We start from the raw sequence: 22005 nt of genomic DNA, 5'->3' as shown, positions 1-22005 counted from the left end.
ATGGTATTCATAGTTGGGTGTAGATTTTTGCCATGTATCAACGTAACCATTTTTGAATTTTTTCTACAAAATCGATCACAAAGCCTTCACGCAACATGTTTTCTTTCAAGACCTGATCACTATATTCTATTGTATAAAATAAAATAAAACTAAAATGGTCACCGGACATGACTTGCCTGGTTTAAGGCACCGTTTATGTCTTGTGGAACCGGAAGTAATTATTCATAAAGGATCTTGGGGGCACTAACTATAAACAGAACGGCACGGCTTTATGGTATATTGGCAACATGGCTTGTCATCGACGTGGTGACATTTTGCAAATATTATTGATAAATACCACAATTTTCTGCGTGAAGATGCATTTCGGTTAAATGGAACATCCATGCAATGTCGAGAAGCTTAAATGGAAATGGAATTGACAGATGGATTCACATCATATTCAAAGGAAAGATCTCGGCTTTCATCTAAATTTGTTATTTCAATTTCCAATATTGTCGTAAATTTTTTTCAAGTTTAACCATGCTACGGCGTTCCCGGCAGGTGATGCGACTTCTAATATGGCGACGAAGTCGAAAAATCCACAAGCCATATCCTAGGGAAAACCAACTAGTCATAAAACAAGCAAAATCAGGAATAATAATTGCTTGTTGGAACGCCAGATCTGTTACATAAGAAGCTCCGCAAGCTCTCCTTGTCCATGAGATGAAGGAGTACAGTATTGACATACAATGCGTTTCTGAGACCAGAATCTCCGGTTCTTGCTCTACAGTAATTACAGCTTCCGAAAGGTTACAACAATTTCACTTTTCTCTCTGGAGTAAACTATAACTCGGGACTCTATGGCGTTGGTTTCTTCATGAACCAAAAACGCACTTATTGAGTGGGATCATGTTTCTCCCCGACTGGCTAGGATAGGCTTAAAGAAAGCCCTCCAAACCCATCCATTCTCTTTGCATACTCATGATGTCACAATTAGGACGAATGAATTCTATTCGGTCTTTGCTTCCCTTAGAAAATTGTTGAGGAAACGGCGTGAAATTAGTGTAAGAACTAAAGTTCGAGTCTACCTGGCTTAGGTTCGGGCAATACTTCTTTATGGATGTGAAACTTGGTTGTGAAGGGACTACATGAAAATGCGCTGAGGGTGTTTGAGCATACCTCTCGGCGTAACATCTCCAGGTTAAATCCGAATGATTGCATATCGAACGTGCATATCCGACGAATCTGTGGTATCAAGAGATGCGTTGCTATTATGATCAAGGTCGACTGAAATGGTTGGGTCATGTCTTACGGAGGCCAACAGATTACTTGCCTCGCCGAATCCTTCTAGCTGAGCCACTTAGCCCATGGAAGAGACGCCAAGGAGGAGAGCGGAAAAACTGGTGGAACTCGATTAAATCAGACCTTGAACCTATTGGGGGGGGGGTCAGGAAGTTGGTTCACAGATGGAGAACTCAATGGCTATCATTTGCAAAGCAGATGGCAGAAGACCGCACTACATGGTTCAAACAGATCTCGGAGATCCTTGATACCGGACAAATTGGAAACACCCGATTCCCGCCACAAGTACAAGTAAGTAAGTAACCAATATAATACTTTAATATATAAAATTAATTTACACATAAAAAACCGAAAATCACTTATGGTATTCCTCTTGGAATGACAAAGCTTAGCTGGTCACCAACCTCACCCCAAGCAGCCCTATTCTGTTGATATATAACTGTCCATGTGATAAGTACCACTGTCCAAACTAGTGCCCCCACTGAGGAGTATATAACATCTGAAAGAAATAACATATGTAAATAATCACATCACATGTAAAATACAAAGGACGTCAAAACACCAAATTCTACTTATTCTTCACGACAGGTTTTTGGATCGAACAAGGTTTTGGATCCAACACCTAAATTACTGGGAGCTTGTATTTTCAGTCTTAATTGTTTCTACATGTACACATAGCTTTGGATCAACATTGGAGGAGGTGGACTCTTCTTCAATATGAACACATGCTACATGCTTACTTGGTTCACGAGGTACTTTAATCAAAGTACTTTAGGAATCTGACAGTGGTGGCAACCCTGGTTCAGTGCTTCACTCTTTACTACCTACCATGGAAATCTATTCCCCATAAATATTTTTCTTGTGACCTCTTCCTGCTCCATACAAAGCCACCAGCTTTTTGTTTGGTCCCAGCTTGATTGCTAAAATGAACAATTTCGGGCAACCAATCATTCGTAAATTGTGACCCAGCCGTCTTTAACCTTTAGTTCTTTATAGTCGTAGATAGTACAATAAAAAGTACATTTCCTGCCACGGCTCATTTTTTGAAATAAAGCTGTCTATATGTGTACCTAAAACTACTTCTAGAAAATACCTCTAGAAAACATATAACGTATCTTTCACGTTTTTTCAAAGCGCAAATGTTTCGAAGCCATGTTTGACGACTATCAAACTGAAGATTTTAGTATCCTAACCTTAACTTCAAGACCTATCTTCAAATTCTTCCAAATTTTCTTTGAAGTAGAAAAAACCCTACTTCTGGATTATTCTACTTTTTTATGTCTTCGTTACATCCACTTTCCTTACTAAGATTACTTTTCAAGCCTATTTTCTAGTTCCGAACTTTAAAAAATTACAAAAAATAGCTCATTCAATTAGCGTTTATTTTGTTAATCATCTATATAATCTAAGTTCAGCAGAGTTTTTTTTTATTTAATACCATTCTAAAACCTTTGTGGTGTTCCTTAGGACCATATTCATCAAATAGAGATAAAACACAACCCTACTTAAATCTTGATTCCAAACAGAATCAGCAAGCTGATCTATCTTCCTACCCTTACAACAGACAATTTGTTCTTGCATACGGCACTAATACCTTTAACAACTAACTAGGTACACTATGAAAGGATGGGATATTCACTCAAGCTTTTCTATAAGCTGAATCGAATGGCTGCTCAGCATCTATAAAACTCAGAACTAGAGAGGTTACGAAAGTGGATCATAGGTGGTACCAATTTAGACCCAAGACCAAGTTTCATCGTCAAAAATAATTTCGAACCCCACCAATAGGTTCCAAACCAGTTTCGTGATAGGTCAGGATTTGGTTTGACCTCTAAGCGTTTTTTTGTTAGTCGCGAGTGGTGGAGGTGTGGTAGTGCCCTTGAGACAAAGGGGTCGTCAGGTTAGCAGCATGGCGAACAAAGAAAGGCGAAAACAGCAAACGATGGTTTCAAGGCTGTTTTCCAGCCAGCATAATTGTTTTTTATTTCATCTCAGACTCAGTTGTGGAGATTCGGTCTGAGCGTGCGCCTCATGCATCTGTATTAGAGGGAGCTTAGTGCCTGAATTTCATTTTTTTTTCAATTGGCTGAGCGATAGAAGAAGACAGAGTGGACCAGGGTATAGTAGTATTTACTTTATTTCTTTTCCCGAGTAATGCAGGGAAATGAGAAATAATTGAGGAGCCCAATGTCTGAATGGCCTAGCATTGACGCAAGGTATTCAACCTTATTTGTCTATTTCATCCTGACAGTAGTTCAGCGATAAGGATAAAAGATTTGTGTTAAACCATAGTTGTTTTTTTTATGCATAATCTTTTCAATGGATTTTCATTGATACTGACGTCATTGCAACTGACATCATCATATAGTTTTACTTGTCATTACCTCCATTTTAAGACCACCCAAATTCAACATGGAATTCAACACGGGTCGTGCAGATTATCGTTTTGATTGCAGTGTTCATCACGGGTTTGGGTCTTCTCAAAACCCGTCTTCAAACTTGCTTATCTGGTGCATTACAATTTTGAAAACCCGTGACCAGGATGCTTAGAACTTGTAAGATGAGAATGCTTTTAAGTTGGATTGGGTTAAACACAAAGAACCAGAAAATAATGTAAGGTTCACTATTTATGTTTGTAAATTTCACTATTTATTATTATATAAATTTCATGATTATATATATAAATTTCACCATTATAAATTTCATGATTTTACTATTTATGGTTATAAACTACGATTATGACGTCATATCATCTTAGATACGAAGATAAAATTTTTTTAAAAAAATGATTTTATTTTAAATATTATGTTTTGACATTTACAAAAGGTACTAGATGTAGCAATGTCCTTTAAAATGAGCCCTTAAACAACCCTCTATGACATTCCAGTACCCCACTGGTAGCAGAGAAAAAAAAGAAGAGAAAAGACACATAAATGCTTCCCACGAAAAAGAGATTTTCCTTGTTGTTCAAGCCAAGGGACTGTCAGTTTCCTGTATGTGGTTTTTTACCAAGGCGATTCCAATTGTTCCAGCTTTTTTCTGTAATTATAGACCGTGGCTCGTCCTTCATTACGTAGCAGCTACCGCTGGAACTTTGAACATCGGATAAGGGGAGGGGTAGGAGTCAAGAATCTTACCATTTGCACATATACCAGAAAGGGTTGTCACATCTGATCCTAACTTAATAGAATAAAAATACTAGTATCAAACTAGTGCCTTCAGGCTGCTCAGATAGAGTCCGATCTCTGCTAGAGAGGAATGTAGGACAGGAGATGGGAAGAGACCCTCCAGAAGTGGCGAATGGACGACCAAACTTGGTGAGAAGTGAGAGTAAATATCCTAGTTACAATTTTTGAAGGTACGACCCTTGATCCATCCCTTTCAGCGAGGGGGGGGGTAGGAGTGGCTCCCAAAATTCTTGACATCAGAACAAATATTATAGGAATTGAGTCAAACTTTGTGAGAAGTAAGAGTAATGTAACCCAGTATCACATTTTGAATGTTGTGACACGGTTCATCCTCTGAATGTCGAGGGGAGTCTAATTCATACGACTAGGACACCTTCCAGAAAATATGGTCGGATCAGAACCAAACTGTGTGAAAAACAATATCAAACGTCCTACTCACGACTTTGAGATCCAGGCCTAATATAACCGGTGTGTGTAGGGGGGAGGAACTCTTTAAACTCTTGTCATCGAGACATCTACCCGAAGGGACTATTGGATCTCAACCATTCTCGATCAGAAGTAAAAATAAGTGTCCTAGCTGCAAATCTTGAGGGTTTGTAAACTTTTTTTGGTGGGGGAGAAGGTTTAGAAATTCATACCATCATAATATCTTTCACATGGGGTATTTAGATCTATATCAAGTATAGTTAGAAATAAGAGTGATCATCCTAGTTTTTTGGAGTTAGTACGCACTCCGGTCTATGTGGAGGGGGGAAAATTTCCCAAATTCTTGTCATCAGGATATTTATTAAAAGAATTTTAAGATCTTAGTAAAGTCAGAGAGAAATTAGAGCTAAGGGAAGTAAGTATATGTGTCTTAAAGGTTGCTTCTCGAATTTTATCATGTCTGGTCTGCTTTGGGGAGGGAGGACCTAAACCCTTGCCATTAGGATAATTTACAAGGAGGGATTGTTGAATCTTAAGAAAAATCGGTGGGGAAATAGAGCTAATGTAAAATATATCAGTCTTGGGAATCGGACCTTGGTAACAGAGAGAAATTGGAATGACCCCTAAATTCTTATCATCATGGTGTCTAGAAGAACAGGGCATTGGATGTCAGCTACACTTGTTCAGAAGTAAGAATAAATATCCTATTTGTGCCTTTTGACGGCCCCTACCTACTTTGACCACTGTGAAGGAGGGTAATCCTGCTTGTTGTTAGGAGATTTACTAAAAAGGTTTGCAAGGTCTTAAAGAAACTTATTTGGAAGTAACAGATGAAGCAATACTAATGTAGTTACACCTTTTGAGAGATTAGAGCTCATTCCAGCCTTTGTAGAAAAGGGAAGCGGAGGTGTCCATAAAATCATTTTTATCAGGGCATCTTAAAAAGAGGTGACCTGATCTGAACCAAACTGGGTTGTAAATAACATTGAGTATCTTGGTTTTGCTTTCGACGGTTTGTGTCCGTTTTGATTCCTGTAGGGAATTTTTGTCATCGTGACGTCAACCAGAACGGGTTGCTGGATCTAAGTCAAGCTTGGCAGGAAGTAATGTTATGTGTACTAGTTATGCATTTTGGACACCAGAATCCTATCCAAACTCTGTGTCAGAAGAGAAGAGAGGTTCTTGGATTCATATCGTCAAAATATCAAAAGCATAAAATGTAGTCAGAAGTAACTACTGACGTGCTTTGTCTGCCTTTTTAAATCAGGGACTGATTCAGCATCTGGGAGGGAGGAGATATATGAACCCTAATCTTTTGTTATCAACACAATTTTTAGAAGAGATCATGACATCTTATGGAAGAGATTGTTGGATGCTAACAAAATCAATAAGATGTAATAACTGGTATCATAATTATGCCTTTGGGGATCCGTATCTGATCCTACATTTCCTTTGGGAGGAAGTCCATCTATTCTTGTCATCATGATATCACCAGAATAGGGTGCCAGAAATATATAAAACTTGATGGGAGGAGAGAGCTAGTGTCTTAATATTTCTTTTTTGTAATTTACAGGCGTCTGTAGTATGTACCAAAAGTACCAATCTCAAAAGTTAGCCAGAAGTAGTAATTGATTCCCTAGCTCAGTGGTTGGCAAAGTACGACTCCAGACCCGCACGTGGCTCTTTGTTTCCTTATGGGCGACTCAGGCACAAATATCCATGAAAGGCACAATTATCCATGAAAGGTACAATAATATTTTCAGTAAAAAAAAACTTTGTAAGAAAAAAATTGCATCTTATTTTGATAAATTAAAATTCTTCTATAGTCGAGAACGTGTGTAATTTTTTGTTCAAGTTAAAAAACTTTAAGAACAGAGCAGATATTTTGAGAAGAATTGAAGAGTTATTATTGTCTTCCAAACGATTAAAGATAGAACAATTAAAATTTGTTCAAATATAAACATACAGCATACAGAAGATCTGAAATTGTTTTTAGCTTTATCAATAGCAGTTGACAAGTCTTGTGACAAAAATGAAAGGCTACAGCACATGTTTCACTTTTTGTAAGATTTACGTCTCATTCAGATCCCAAAGAAGAGCTTTTAGGATTATTACCACTCAAAGGTCGGACACGTGAGAAGATATCACAAGTGCTGTAATTGAATGTATGGATAAACATCATATTCATCTTGATAAAATTGTGTTGATTTCAACAGATGGAGCCAAAAGTATGACCAGCGCAAGAAAGGGTTTGTCGCTATTTTGAAAGAAAAAACTAATCATGAGATACTTGTTTACCATTGAATCATTCATCAAGAAGCGCTTCGTGTGCAAAGGTTCCCAGAAGAAATAGAAAAATCTGTGGAATTAGTGAATACAATTATTAACTTCATTTTACCTAAAGCCCTGAATCATTGCCAATTCTAAGATTTTATGTCTGAAATGGAGAGTGAGTACGCTGATCTTCTGCTTCATAACAAGGTAAGTTGATTACCAAGAGGAGACGTTTCAAAACGTCTCGCGTCCCTTTTTCGAGAAATTAATGCATTTCTCCTTAAGAAGAGCGTTCAATACCCAGAACTAACCGACGACTAGGATTCAAAACTTTTGTGTTATGGTAGACGTTACATTTCACCTAAATCAGCTTAATTGTAAACTACAAGGGAAAGGAAACTTAATTTTTTCAATATTTTCAATTTTCAATATTAGAAGAAGCAATAACATCCGAAAAAATCTATTTTTGCTCAGGATATTGAAGGGAAACATTATTTCGCTTTCCGAGCCTACTGAAGCGTCGCCAAGAAAATGATTGCTCTATTGATAAACACCGTTTTAAAACAATAATTTTAAATGTGAGATAAGCATTTGTCAGCAGGTTTCAGGAATTTAAAAACAGCAGAACAACTTTATCATTTGTCAAATATCCTCTTGATGCTATGATAGCTAAGCTGAAATTTTCTCTTTTGCTACAAATTAACATTGGTAGCTTTGAAATACAGTTGATGGATTTAAAAAACAAGGAGGTATGGTACTCTAAATTCGAATGTCTTAGTGAAACAGTGGAGAAGAGAAGAAAATGTAATCCTATTTCACAACACAAGTGGTCTGCTTTGAATGACCTGGAGAAGGAAGACATGAGCAGTTCCAACACTTTGAATAGTATTCCTGAATCTTATGATCAGCTGAAATAGCTCGCATTTTCCCGTTCTTTCCCTTTTCGGTTCTGCATATACATGCGAACAACCTTTTTCACGCATTAACATTATCAAGATTAAATTAAAAAAGTAGTCTTATTGATGAGAACTTGGAATCATGCCAAAAATTAAAAACAACAACATGCAAACCTGACTGACTCAAACTTTACAAGGAGATGCAATCATATTGTCTGCATTAATAAATATTTAGTAAGTTTAAAATGTAGTTTTATTTAGTGCACTACCTATTTAGTGCAAAACAATTAACTAAACAAGCAGATTTGGCTCCAAATTCCCTAAAAATTGCTATAATGTTCATATTTGGCTCTTCGGCTAATAAGTTTGTTGTGGACTGCCCTAGTTTAACCTTCTCAAAAACCAGGATAATTTTAATCTTAGGGCAGGGGGAAGGAAGGGGCCTTTGTAAATTGTTGTTGTAATAACAATTACCAGAAACGGAAGTCAGATCTCAGCCAAAACTGGCGGGAGCTAAGAGTTAAGCTCATAGTTAAGCCTTTTAAAAAGAGAAAAAGGTAAAGAATACGGCACTGGACGTTATAGTCCCTACTGGCGCTGCTGATCTCCATTTGATTGTCCTTCTGCCAGGGAGTGCAATGAGGAGGGAGCCATCCTGGGCTTTAACGCACCCTTCCCTTAGTGTGTGTTAAAGATAAGCCGACAGAATTCATAAAGAAAGGTCAACAACCGGTGTCTGTGCTCAAATGGACTCGTGTGATAAAGGGGGAGATTCCTGTCATCTCCATCCATAAGAATAACTTATTAGATTTCAACTGAATTTGGCAAGTATTGACAGCTAGAAACTGTAGCTTCTAGTTGAATCAGCCCAATCTGATATACTGTTGATAGATAATTTAACCATTGTTTTATTTAATCATCTGAATTGCAGAAACTAATAATAGGGTCATCAAGCCTTGTGGCTTCAAGCATTTTCTATAGTAAAATTAGCACTACTGTAGACCTGAAAGCCATTTTACACTTCAACAAATAATCTCCGTTTTTTATACTGAATAACCATTGTTGTTTAAGAAATCCAGCTTAAAAGCTTGAAAGTAGCACTTCCAAGAAATTGTTTAGAAACTTCTCAAAACAATTGGAATGATTCACAAATATAGGATGGATGTAACTACTACTAATTCAGAGACAGTAGAAAAATGTCTCTGATCCATTCTGTTCCCACATCCAAAGATTAAAATTCTCTTGCAAGGGAAACATAGTCAGTTCAAAACAGTGATAGCAACATGTATTAGTTATTATTACTTCTAGAAAACTCAAAATAGGATGGGTGATAATGGTAAACTAGATTTAGAACAGCTTATCAGTTATGGTGTGTGTGACATTTAATTTTCTCTTATAAAGAGAGTCTAAAAACTCATATAAAATCCCATTTTTAAGCATCAAAACCAATATTGAGTGTGTGGCAAGGTTAAGTTGACCAAAAAGTGTAAATAGCTAAATAACACTTACAAAAAAATTAAACCATATCAAGAAAACTACCATTAGGCCTATATAAGTAAGTAAATATAATCTTTGGCTTGAGAAGTTTCTAAACTTTTAAAGTGTAAGATAAAATGGATTTTTGAATAGTTTAAAATCAACCACCTAAAAACATATAAGTCAATAATTGCTTCATATGTGATACATTTCATATGTGAAATGCTTCAACTGACCCAAATGAAACTTCCAAAATGTGCATGAGTCATCTACTGTAAACCTCTCTTCTATCTTTTGTCCAATATCATTTTCATTGCTGTTATTTTACCAACACAACTAGCCTTACCTACTTAATGAGCATTTTTATTTTGAGACGAGTCTTTTCATTGCAATTAATTGACCTATTTTAATGGATTTTTTTGCATTACGTGTGCTCCATACTACTCCTGAAATTTATTCAACTTTGTTTCAATCCAGTGGCTTTCTTTGTAGGTCTCAAGTCACCTGATTAGTGTTTTACCACATCTACATTTTACTTTAATGTTTAATATCATCTTTTCATGTTAAATTTGGCATATTTTTCGGTTTTAAATTTAGCTCTTTCAAATACATGTTCCTCAATATATACTTCATATTATCTATTCACCATCTAGCTTTAGAAATCAAGTATTAATTGAATTTACTTACATTTCTTAACTTCTCTTTGCTGGGGATATTCAGCCTTAACAAACGCATCTGTAAAAAACCATACAGCATTTACAGCCCACAGGAATGGAAGAAGAGCAAAACCACCTATAAATGAAAATAAAAAAATTTGTAGGATTATATTTAATCAGTGAATAATATTAACAAAATGAATGAAGGGAAATGATAAATATGTCTCGTAACAACCTTGCTTTGCAAAAGCACAACAACAAGAAAATAATCAAAAATTATAAATCAGAAAAAAGACTCAACTAATGTAATTCAAAAGAGAATTGCATTCAAACTAATGTAATTCAAAAGGGACATTTTCATGAGCTTATGGCACATACTAATGCATAATGCAGGGGTGTTAAATGGGAGGGAAGTTTTGTAATCACTGCCAGATTCTTTTGCCCCCCCCCCCATGCTAGAATTAAAAAACTACCAATTCAGGGGGATTTTAATGGGGAAATGCGTTTTTGTAATTTCATTGAAAAAAAATTGAAAGGAAAATAAAATTAGCCTACCCTCTAGATTTCATGATACTCTTTGCTGGAAAACACAAATTTTGTCAAAAACAGATCCAAAATATTATTAAGCTAATATTTTGAGATGACCAACCTTTTAGATTGGCTAGTTAGCTACCAAAACTGGTTCACGTATCCTCAGTTAAGTCCTATTAACCTCCCCAAAAAAAGCATATTGTGCTCAATTTTGATTTGTAGACTTTCCTCTTTTTTTGTAAAGGTTTGCAGATAAATTTTTAAATAAAAAAGTTTTGTAAGCTCAGCAAGAAAGTTAAGCTGATCAATATTAGGTTGAAATGGAACATATGTTTTGGTAAACTATGCTTGAAATATCAAATGACATGTTAAAATGTCCCAAAAATTCAAGAGTTCCACTTTGATTGTATTCTATTAAGGTTCATAAAAGATAGTAGCATTTTCAGGGATAAGGGCACAATAATCACGCAATATTGCTACACATATAAAGAAGTTTTTGATAGTTAACAAGTTATATACTTCACGATTGTTTATATCCAAAAAACTATGTTTTAAACAACTAGTTGACAATACCAAATTCCTGTTTATATAAAGACTAATAACCTAGGCTACTGGTTAGCTAAGCTCACAGTGTTCATGTAATATGGTCCTTGACTTTAGATAGCCAGTTCACTAGAGTCAGCTCCTGTGTATGTTTTAGTGAAATCTGAATAACCAACTAGTAAGCTAATACGTTAATGTCTATACATTGACTGCATGGATTTCAGTCAACCAGCAGGCTAATTAAGCTAGCTATTTGTATAGCCTCTTAATGTTATAAGTCATTCTCCTACAGGATGATGCATTTCTCCATAAATGCAGTCATTACAAAATGAACAAGGATTAGCCAATAGCTATTTATCCAGTAGTCAGCAACCTGAGGAGGTGTCAGTGCATCTTTTCGTAGGGGAAGGGGTTGTAGAATTCGTAAGTCTCAAGTCTGCTTCTGATACCTGGCCAGTAAATGATCATTCAGGCTCTTTGCTTGTTTTTTTTTCAGTGCCCAAATGAGCGGAATGTAGTCCCTTTAAGACGTTGTCTTGTAGACTGGTAGGAATGACAATTCTAGAACCTTTGAAGATCAGGTCATCATGCATTGAGAGATCTTGGCGAATACTCCAGTATTGGACTATGGTGTTTGGGCATTGTCTCTTGTTGTCAGGCTATCCCTCCAAGATAACCCTCTTCAGCGCTTGGAGATCGTGATCTGTCAAGGTCTCCTGTTTGATTTCCTCCAGTCTGCTGCCTGTGGCGGGTAGGGATTTTACGAACGAATGTACAAAGATTTCGATCTCTTTGTGTAATTCTTCATCAATGTCTGGAAGATGTAGTCTTGAGAGTGCATCTGTGACAGGGATTTCTGTACCGGCTCGGTACTTGAAAGTCAAGTCATACGGCTGTATGTACATCATCAGGCGTTGAATCCTTGGTGGTGCTGTATGGAGGGGTTTGATTAGTATAGATTCGAGTGGTCGATGATCCGTGATGACCTGTACTTTCCTTCCGTATAGGTAGTGGTGGTAATGATGGTAGCCATTGACTATGGCAAAGAGTTCCTTTTCTAGCTGTGAGTAGTTCTGTTTGGATTTACTCAGCAATCTTGATGCGTAAGCAAAGACTTTGCCATTCGCGGATATTCGTGCCCCTAGTCCATGTTTTGAGGTGTCAACTTTGAGCTCAAGGGTTGGGCTAGAGCTGTCAAAGAAAGCCAGGTTGGTTACTATGGACTCTTTGAGCTGGTTGAGACATGTAGTGTGGAGCTCTTTCCATTCAAACTCGTTAGCTTTAATCAGATCTCTTAATGGTTGGTTCTGTGTTGCCAGGTTTGGGATGTACCTTGAGAGAAAGTTTAGCATTCCAAGGAGAGTCTGCAGTTCCTTCTTCGATTTTGGACTAGGCATCTTGTTGATAGCACGGAGTTTCTTGGGGTCTGGTTTGATGCCAGCATTGCTGATGATGTGGCCGAAGTAGCAGACTGACTGGACTGCAATCTGGCACTTCAATCTATTAAATTTCACACCTTCCGTCTAGCTCTTTCAAGCACGTCTGCAAGTCTTCTGTTGTGCTCTTCTCGTGTGGCTCCATATATAAGTAGGTCATCAACAAGTATTTTAAGACCTTTCAGACCTTGAAATATCTCTTCCATCTTCCGCTGGAACTCGTCCTGGGCAGATATCAGCCCAAGGGATATCTCCTCCAACAGTATCTGCTGTAAATTGTATTAAAGGTCGTGAGGTCTGAAGCTGATTTTGAGAGCACAAGCGACTAGTACCCTAAGGTGACATGAAGCTTTGAGAAATATTTTGCACCACTCAAATCAGGAATGGCATCTTCAACAGTCGGGATTGGGTAATGAGGGTGCTTGATGGCTTTGTTCAGGTCTACTGGATCAATACAAAGTCTCACACTGCCATCCTTCTTTTCAACTAGCACCATCGAGTTGACCCATTCCGTAGGCTCTTCCACCTTTTCTATTATCCCCAAGCTTTCCAATCTGTTCAGCTCTTGTTTCAATTTCTCATGCATTGCGATAGGCACTTTTCTGGCAGGATATGCTGTCAGCACAACTCCTTCCTTGAGGTGAATCTTGCACTTGCCTTGTATTTTCCCAATGCCAGAGAACAACTCTTTGTACTGTTCAAGGAGTGGCTCCAAATCTGGCGTTGACTTGCTGTCATCTAAGGCATCTATATTAAGGACAAGTTTCACCAGGTTCATGTTTTTGCTAGACTTGAATCCAAGGATAGGAACAGAATTCCCCTCCAGCTATGAAAAACCTATGTTTCTGTTCAGAGGCTCCATTATAGCTGCATGACAGGAGGCGGGTTCCAGCTGTTGGGATCGTTGAGCCTCAGTAACTGGTGAGTTTTTGCTTTGTTGGCTGTATGAGTGGTTTTGGAGCAAGGAGATCAAAGTAGTGTTTTGGTAATGTTTGACTGAGCACTGGTATCAATTTTGAAGCTTACAGTAATCTGACTGTTGATCTTCAGTGGAACAAACGCCTCATCCTTACTCCCATCTTGCTGTACAGCATATAGCAGTATTTCATCTTCTTCAGCAGTTTCTGCTATTTGGCTCTATTCATCATTTTTGATGGCATTCACGACTTTGCTGCAGCATACTTTTGCAAAGTGGTTTAATTTTCTGCACTTTGAGCATGTTTTCCCTTTTGCAGGACAGCTGTGTCCAGGGCCATAGATTCCTCCACAGAAGTAGCACTCTGTGCCTTTTAATCTTGCATCTGCTGGTTTTGGTTGTTTCCAATATACTACATCCACTTCCTGTTTGATTGGGGGATGGTGGGAACTGTTGTCAAATAATTTCAGCTGTGCTTGGGTCATCTCATAGATCCTACAAACTTCTACTGCTCTTTCAAGTGTTAGGCTGTTGCAATCAGCTAGAAGTTTCTCTTGTATTCTTAGATTTCTGATTCCACAGACAACTTTGTCTCTGGTCATCACTTTTGGATCATGGTATTTGCATGGCTTGACTAGCAACTTCAGTTCTGTGATGTATTTCTCAAGTGTCTCTCCATCATGCTGGTCACGTTTCTGGAAGATATATCTGGCAAATACTTTGTTCTTCTTTAGAGCAGCATACTCACAAAATTTCAGAAGGTAAGGCTCAATTTTATTTGCATTGTCTGCTTCAATGTCAAAAGTTTTAAAGATGTCTGTTCCTTTTTCGCCAATCCATATAAGTAGATAGGCACACTGAATCTTTTCTGCTTTACCAGAGAGAGGGCCTAGAAACATAAGTCTTGCATGTTCTTCAAACTTTGACCATTCTTCATCAAGATTTTCAGATTCCCGGTTGATTACTGGAGGGGTTACTCTATCCATCTTTGCTGTTCAAGATCCCACTTCTGACACCATGTAGAATTCCTAAGTCTTAAGTTGATTTAGCTCTTTATTATGACCCAAGCACCTGTAAATATAACAACATAAGCACATAACAAAAGCAACACTAAGCTGATAAGCAAGCAATCTCAGCAGGATGCTACAACAATATAAGCACATAACAAAAGCAACACTAAACTAATAAGCAAGCATGCCCAGCAGGATGCTACAGGGGTGGGTCAAGGCTTCGAAAATGTGTTTGTAGACGAAGATTCTCATACTCTCCATAAAAGGTTCTTCAGATAAGTATCAAATGAATCTCACCTCTGGCCTCCATTAACTTGTAGGAATATATTTTGACTATTTCTATTCCTATATTTTCAGAATTGCTACTATTTAAGGAGTGGACATTAATAGTATAGTTCAAGAAAATAAGCTTTTGACTAACTTAGAAAGTAGTTAAGTTAGGTAAATCAAACTTTCAAAGAATCCAGGGCTTAATATTCCCTGAGAAGATATTATCAAACTATGACTTCCAATTGTTTTTTAAGTTACTTGTAGAGCTTGGAAAACTGCATATAGGATATATATCTATATACAAGTTGCTATTTCATTTGCCCCTTGGTTTTCATTCTTCTGCTCCCAGTAAAAGCAGCATTTGTTCTTAGTCATATTCTTGTAAATAGTAAAATTGTAGTAAGTATATTTTCAAGAAAATCCAGCCAACATTCCCTCTTTGTATGGTGTAATACTTCTTAATTGTAAAAGAATGGCATTACTGTAATTCCACAGCAGGTAAGTCTTTTATCCATTGTTATATGTGCTTATAGATGCCCCTGGGTATCTTCTTGGGAGGGTTTGATTTCTTATTGTTTCTTTGAGAAAATTGTTGGTCATTGTTTTTAGCTGTATTTTTTTTTTTGTTCACCTGAAAAGATTTTGCAGAACTTGCATCTCCAAATTTTTCTGAAAAACAAGGGTTTGGCTGGAATTATTTTGCCCTAGTTTTAGCCTCACCTTTCCTCACTCCTTTTTTGAGTCATTTTCTTAAAGCTCTCAAGATTATCAGTCTTTGCTTTAATTTGCACACTTCTTTAAGTGGAAGCAGATTCCCTAACTTTCTGTATTGATTATACTCTCCAAAAGGTTTGAAGCTACACTTGTCAGGGTAATAGAACTAAAATTGGTAGGATTATCCTTCTATCACTTTGTGTGTTGGAATATTGTCTGCTCTTTTCCATTTGTCTGGGAGCTTACCAAGTTTAAGGGATACTTGAAAGTATTGCAAGTGGATCAGCAATGTAATAAGCTAGCTCTTTTAACAGCCAATATTGGGCCCCCTGGCTTTAGATGAGATCAGATTCACAAGCCTTTTATAAACAACCTTTGTAACTGATATTGGGAAATTAATGGGTAGGATAGAAAGGAGCTGATTTAATCCATGCATTGGTTTATTTCAGTTTTTCCTACATATGGAATCTAATGAGTATATTCTTTAGAATTTAAAATTGTTTCCCTGACCTTCCTAGAGAATGTATTTGGCCTAGGATTCATTACTGAAAGTTTTATTCTCCTTTCCAAGATAGCAAAAAGTAGCTAAGCTAGAATTTCATCTAAATTTCGATGTTTATACCAATATTTCATTACTTTACTGTTTATATGGGAATAGGGGGAGAAGGACACATTTGCAAGTGACTTGATCATAAAGGCTATTTAGAACAGCATAAAAGAACGAATTGAGCAATGTGCTTGTCCCAGTGATACTTCTGTGATCTTGTATATACTGAATTAGCAATTTCCAAGTTATCTTAAAGCAAGCTGCATTTTCACTCTACCTTTCATAGAGCTTCCTATGCTAGGCATTGCTGAAATAAAATCTTTTGCTGAGGAAAAATTGTATGACACTAGGCGAATTTGAATATATAGTTAATCCTTACCGTAAAAATACTTTTTACAGAGATCTAGCCTCTGCAGATCAGACAATTTAGTTTTATCCATTTTAAGTTTTAATTGGTAGCCTAACTCGTGTATATTATTTAAAAAGAAAATAATTAATCTCATCTATCAAAATAGCGATGAATACAATATATAGATAGCGTTTCTAAAAAAACAAAAACGAAAAGAACTAATATAAAAACACCCTGACAACTGGGCGCACGAGATTTAAAACAGTAAAACAGTAGAGTCACACTGTTATTAGTCAGATATTGGATTGCATAGCCTTAGAAATAGTTCTGAAACTCTTCATTAAGTTTCACATGCTGTTAACAATAATTTTGTATATGTGCTTAATCTTAATAACAAGAACAATTCAAGAAGCCAACACTCAGAACTGCAAGAAATATTTTAATTGAAGTTTTTTTAGTATTTATCTTAAAACTCCAAAGCTGTGTCCATTTCGATCAAATTTTTTATTTTAATTAGGCGTTTTTTGTTTATATTTGAGTCGGGAAGTGGCTGCTATAGTTAGTTTTCCATAGGCATCATCAACCCGAGGAACGTTTTTATTCTCTATATACCATCATAGCTTCTATCTCTTAAATATTAAAGCTATAAAAATTAACGATTTTCAACTAGATTCAATTTGTGAATTACTAGTAGGTTACTTATTACTTACTTGTTAGGTTAAGTGGAAACTTCTCCTCAGGTATATCTTAAAAAATTAGTGAAAATCAGACTTTCAAATGTCAATAAAAAGACCACCAAATGAAGTTATGTAGTTTTAGTATTAGCCAAAAGTAGTGGAATATATACATATATATATATATACATATATATATATATATATATATATATATATATATATATATATATATATATATATATATATATATATATGTATATATATATATATATATATATATATATATATATATATATATATATATAAGACGTGAGGACTCGAATAGCTTAAAAAGAAAGATCACTTTGTTAGTGCTGTTGGAATTGTTCCTGAAAAAATCGTTTTCAAATTCAACTACTTAGTTTTTCTTATTTATATTTACGGTTCCACGGCAACACAAAGGAAAATGTGATGCTGTCCTAAAAACTTCATAGTTATGAAACAGCTAAAACATTTTATTTTATGAGTTTTCATAATTGATGACAGTTTCATGTTTAAATAGACCTAAGACGTGTCCTGGGACCAAAAATATTTTCTGTCTTCATTATGACTTTTAAGGCGAAGTTAGCAAAGTAAAAATAGCTTTTTGTCAATTGAAAAGCAGACTTCACTGAAAAAAGCCACTTCTAATATACCTGATTAACCTTTATGAACCTTAAAAAGTGCCAATGAAGACTAAGCCAGAAAAAGTAAAACAGCACGGGAGCAACTTTGCCTGAAAAAAGCCAAAGTGAAAACACGGCCAAATACCTATCATTGAAAAAGTCTGTCGATAGTTTTAGCCTTGGGCCATTTACAAACTAAGTGCTCATTTTGATAAATAAAGAATGTCGGAAAATTTTTAATGTATAGAACTTGAAGTGCTCGTCAAAAGAAAAGAGTTTAAATAAAATCAGCAATCTTTTACTAAAATTATGTTTTGTGCAAACTTCAGATCACAGAGAAAAAAAATTACAAAGTTTCAACTCTGCAATGTAAATAACAAAGTCATAGTTTTGCAAGCAAATAGCAAACTTAGAGACCAAGATTTAGACAAGAAATCCATATTAAGAATTTCCAAGACTTCTTAAATGTACGCGTGTGAGATGATGCCAGTAAATCAGATCTAGAAATTTGGTCACTTAATATAAAGGTCGGATTCTGGAGAGGGATTAGGAGGTGTGACATCCCCCCCCCCAAATAAAAGTAATATTCGCCAGACTCGTAAAAACTTAATAAAAATGCGTAAAGACACATTTACGATGACTTTTTAAAGTTTTTTGTATACCCCTCCCCCCAAATGAAAATTCTGGATATTGCCCGACTTATTATAAAAAAAAGATTAACTTAAACGAAAAATACTACAATTTAAATTGTCTTCGGGAACCAGGTACAGATATCCTTGGCGTATGTGAGACTTTTCTAGGTCAACATTTTCGACAAAAAATAAAATTAATAGTTGTATATATTTTTTTTTTTTTTTTTTTTTTTTTTTTTTTTTTTTTTTTTTTTTTTTTTTTTTTTTTTTTTTATGGAGCCAGAATACAACTCAAACGTAATAGCTTAGCGATCACATTTAGAATCTCTTTTCAAGTACAAATGAAAAAGGAAATCTTATCCCTAAATACCAAAATGGTTTTTGAGAGCTGTTGTTGAATGTTTTATGCCCAATGATGATAAACTATTAATTGTGGCAATTCATGGACTTCGTCATCTAGTAAGGCTTATTTCTTAAATAAAAACTACAAAATATGCTAAATATATTGTCAAACATCCAGATGCCGTTTATAATTCTTTGTAACTTTAGTCATAATTTAATGGACCCCATTGACCCAGCAAGGAGTTGACAGACATGTCCTGCATTTTCTAAACGGTAATATGTTATACAACATGAAACCATTATGTCTTATTCTGACTCAAGTGCCTAATTTCTCTTCTTCTCTTACTGACACTATTTTTAAGCCTGGTCCATGTGAAGCTACATTCGTGATTATGGAAGACTCGTTAAACCACACTATTATAATGTCTGATTCAGTGGCGGATCCAGGGGAAGGGCGACGGGGCACACACACCCCTCCAACGTAGTGGTGGATTTGTGGTTGTATCCGCTTGCTCTGGTTTGGGATGAACGTTATTTTTTTTTGTGATTGCTTTTTAATAGTTTAGTTTTTAATCATTAAGACTGTTTCTTTTTCAAGAAAACAAGCTTAAACAAAGGTTTTAGTTATTTCGTGCGGTCTGCCACATAAGTATTTACTACCAAATACTTAGATTAGGGCGGATTGATGAATATGACTTTGTATTTTGGAAAGCTTCGTAGAATTCTTGCCTGGGGCCAAAAATCTATTGTTTCTACCCATATCCGTTCGGGATTTCAGTTGAGTTTATCATTCGGTTATGTGCACTTGGGATTGCGGTAGAGAAATCGTATCAGATGTGCCTCTTAAACTTTAAAAAGTTCTCTCATTACTAAAGAAATTAGAGTTTATCCTTTACTCCTTTCTAAGTGATGAGGTTAGAAACTTGGCCTACGACAAAAAAATTAACTTTTGAACTAAGACAGATAGATTTTTTTTTTGACGGCAGTCGATAGCTCTTGATGAGCTGATCAAAGTATATGTCATCCATTTTCGGTAGAAAAATTCCTTCATGAGATATATCAGTTTGAAAGTTTAAAGAGGTTGACAACTTCAGTAGTAAGGTAAACACTGAAACCAAAAATAGGCCGATACCAATTGTGAGATATATAGGGGAGTTTTAAACAACAGTCGGCTGTTAGCTCATAATCATCTTCGGAAATGAGAGGCTCGCAACTTTTTCTAGTTGGTGAACCTATTATTTGTTTCCGGTGTATTTGATGGTATGACCAATTTGGTTCCAGTGGTAAGACATGTAAGGGACTTGTAAGTTGTAATAGGCGGTTAGGCTACAATCATCTTCAGCGATGAGGGGTTTGCAACTTTTGCTAGTTGCAATGAGGGGTTTGCAACTTTTCCGAGTTGTTGTACCTAGTATTTATTTTAAGATCCTTACAGATTAACAATTTCAGCGTTAAACCGAAGTGAGGAAACAAAACGAAAGTGTAGCTATCGCAATACTTTACTCGGCGAAGGCGTTCAAAGGTTACCGCAACACCTCACGTTGCCCATGCAACGTAGATCTAGTTTGGGCTGCCTTTACAGACTAAAATGGTTTTTCCTTTCTCCGTTCTTAAAATCTTGTACCACTCCATCGTTAAATCTTATCTCAGATATTTTCCTAAAATCTATCTCAACATATTTGCGGCTCACTTACAACTCCTGTACATAATCCAGAATAAGGTAGTACGAATTCCTGACTCCTTTAACCTTGCTCTACTCAGCATCTATCGCAAACCCAAACCTTCTTTTTATTTCTTGATATTCTTAATATCAAATAACTAAAAGAATTGCAAGCAAATTTGTGGTATTAATATTTTCAATCTCTAACAAACTATGCCCGGGATAAGTCTATTGCTGGGGTTCTTTTTTTTCTGTCCATGTTTACTCCTAGAAGATCCCCTAAGTTTTAAATAAATCAAATTTGGCAGAAAAAATTCCAAGAATCGCTCCTCAATAAAACATTGTTTTTGAAGATCATTGCTTCTCGGGAAATCAAAACTTTAATTTTTAATTTGAGTTAATACTCAGCCTGGTGTGGCCTCTGTTCTTTTTCTGTACTCTTTCTTCATACCTTTTTCTTCTTGTTTTCTTGATTAGCTTAATTTTTTCTGAAAACATTTATGCTACTATGCATTTCGCTTCTGTTACCTGAGTATTACCCTGAAACAGTCAGCTCTGTTCTCCATTGACTACAATAAAACTCTCGTTATAACCAATTGCAATAACAAGGATTTACATTACGTTGGTACTTAAAGGAGAAAGTACTTGATCTAGATGAATCATGCTAGCAGATTTTCAGGGGTTGATATTCCAGCAGATTACTAAATTTTTTTTTTGTGCATAGGTGACCAATTCATTCATATTCAATCTTACATTAATCAAACAATATATTTTGAAATTATTCTTAGTCATATCAGTGGCTAATACATTTAATGTAGTTGCAGTTTTAAATTAGGCGTCTAATCCGTAAGTCACTCGAGGAAATAAACCTACAAAGAATAACATCAACACATGAGCTTATTTTACGTTAGCAAGCGAGTCAGCCATCAGAAACTATCCTATGTTCTCAGAGAAAGTAAATAACTGCTCGCTTACTTTCTTGGAGCAGGACCTGACGTTTTGCCACCTCTCCTGGTTTCTGAAATCCAGATATTTCCTGGAATTTTTATAGCCCTAAGGTCCCCATCATCCCGGAATATAACTAACTAACTGGCTATTAACCTCTCAGTTACACTGACAGGAGCCTACATTAGAAAACTGCCTGGATAAAATCAAGACACTCTTCGTACGGATGTTACAAAAATTAAGTAACTAGTAGCCTACGCTGATACAATCTCACCCATGTATAACCGGGATCTTGAATTCACGAACTCGATTTCTAAAAAGCTATTTAATCACGCACAGACAAGATTAAATTAGCGAATTAGCTGGTTATTGAAATCTTGCCTGGATACAAAAAAACACCAAACTTGCCACATTAATCTGTTGTTTTGTTTTTTCTCGAGATTTGTCACTCTTCATCTTGTCACCTACATATATACAGGGGCTGAAATTGCAGAAATGGATGGCTAAAATCAAGGCACTATACAGGGTTATTGTTAAATTAGCCAAAAATTTGGCTATAGATCTTGCATTGATACAAGGAGATTAGATTAAT

The 22005-nt window shown here is 36.1% G+C and overlaps 1 protein-coding gene across 1 annotated transcript; it reads right to left on the bottom strand.

Moving 5' to 3' along the window:
• Positions 1-1581: 1581 nt before the first annotated feature.
• Positions 1582-16653, bottom strand: LOC136027355 (gamma-secretase subunit pen-2-like). The gene is made up of 3 exons (XM_065704517.1): positions 16544-16653; positions 10229-10333; positions 1582-1780 (listed from the first exon to the last, which is right to left on the bottom strand). The coding sequence occupies exons 1-3, from the start codon at positions 16602-16604 to the stop codon at positions 1641-1643; spliced, it is 306 nt and encodes a 101-aa protein (XP_065560589.1). The 5' UTR covers positions 16605-16653; the 3' UTR covers positions 1582-1640.
• Between the last annotated feature and the right edge of the window lie 5352 nt (positions 16654-22005).

This window comes from Artemia franciscana, chromosome 5, assembly GCF_032884065.1.
Source record: "Artemia franciscana chromosome 5, ASM3288406v1, whole genome shotgun sequence".
Lineage (NCBI taxonomy): Eukaryota > Metazoa > Arthropoda > Branchiopoda > Anostraca > Artemiidae > Artemia > Artemia franciscana.
This window is presented reverse-complemented; position numbering and strand designations above follow the sequence as displayed.

What these genes read in the sequence shown, in the direction of transcription:
- LOC136027355 (XM_065704517.1), bottom strand. Translation starts at nt 16,604, where the DNA reads ATGGATAAAACTAAATTGTCTGATCTGCAGAGGCTAGATCTCTGTAAA. An exon ending in CTGTAAAAAGTATTTTTACG is followed by an intron (nt 10,334 to 16,543) that starts GTAAGGATTAAC and finishes TTTCATTTATAG; the next exon opens with GTGGTTTTGCTCTTCTTCCA. An exon ending in GCAAAGAGAAGTTAAGAAAT is followed by an intron (nt 1,781 to 10,228) that starts GTAAGTAAATTC and finishes TATTTCTTTCAG; the next exon opens with ATGTTATATACTCCTCAGTG.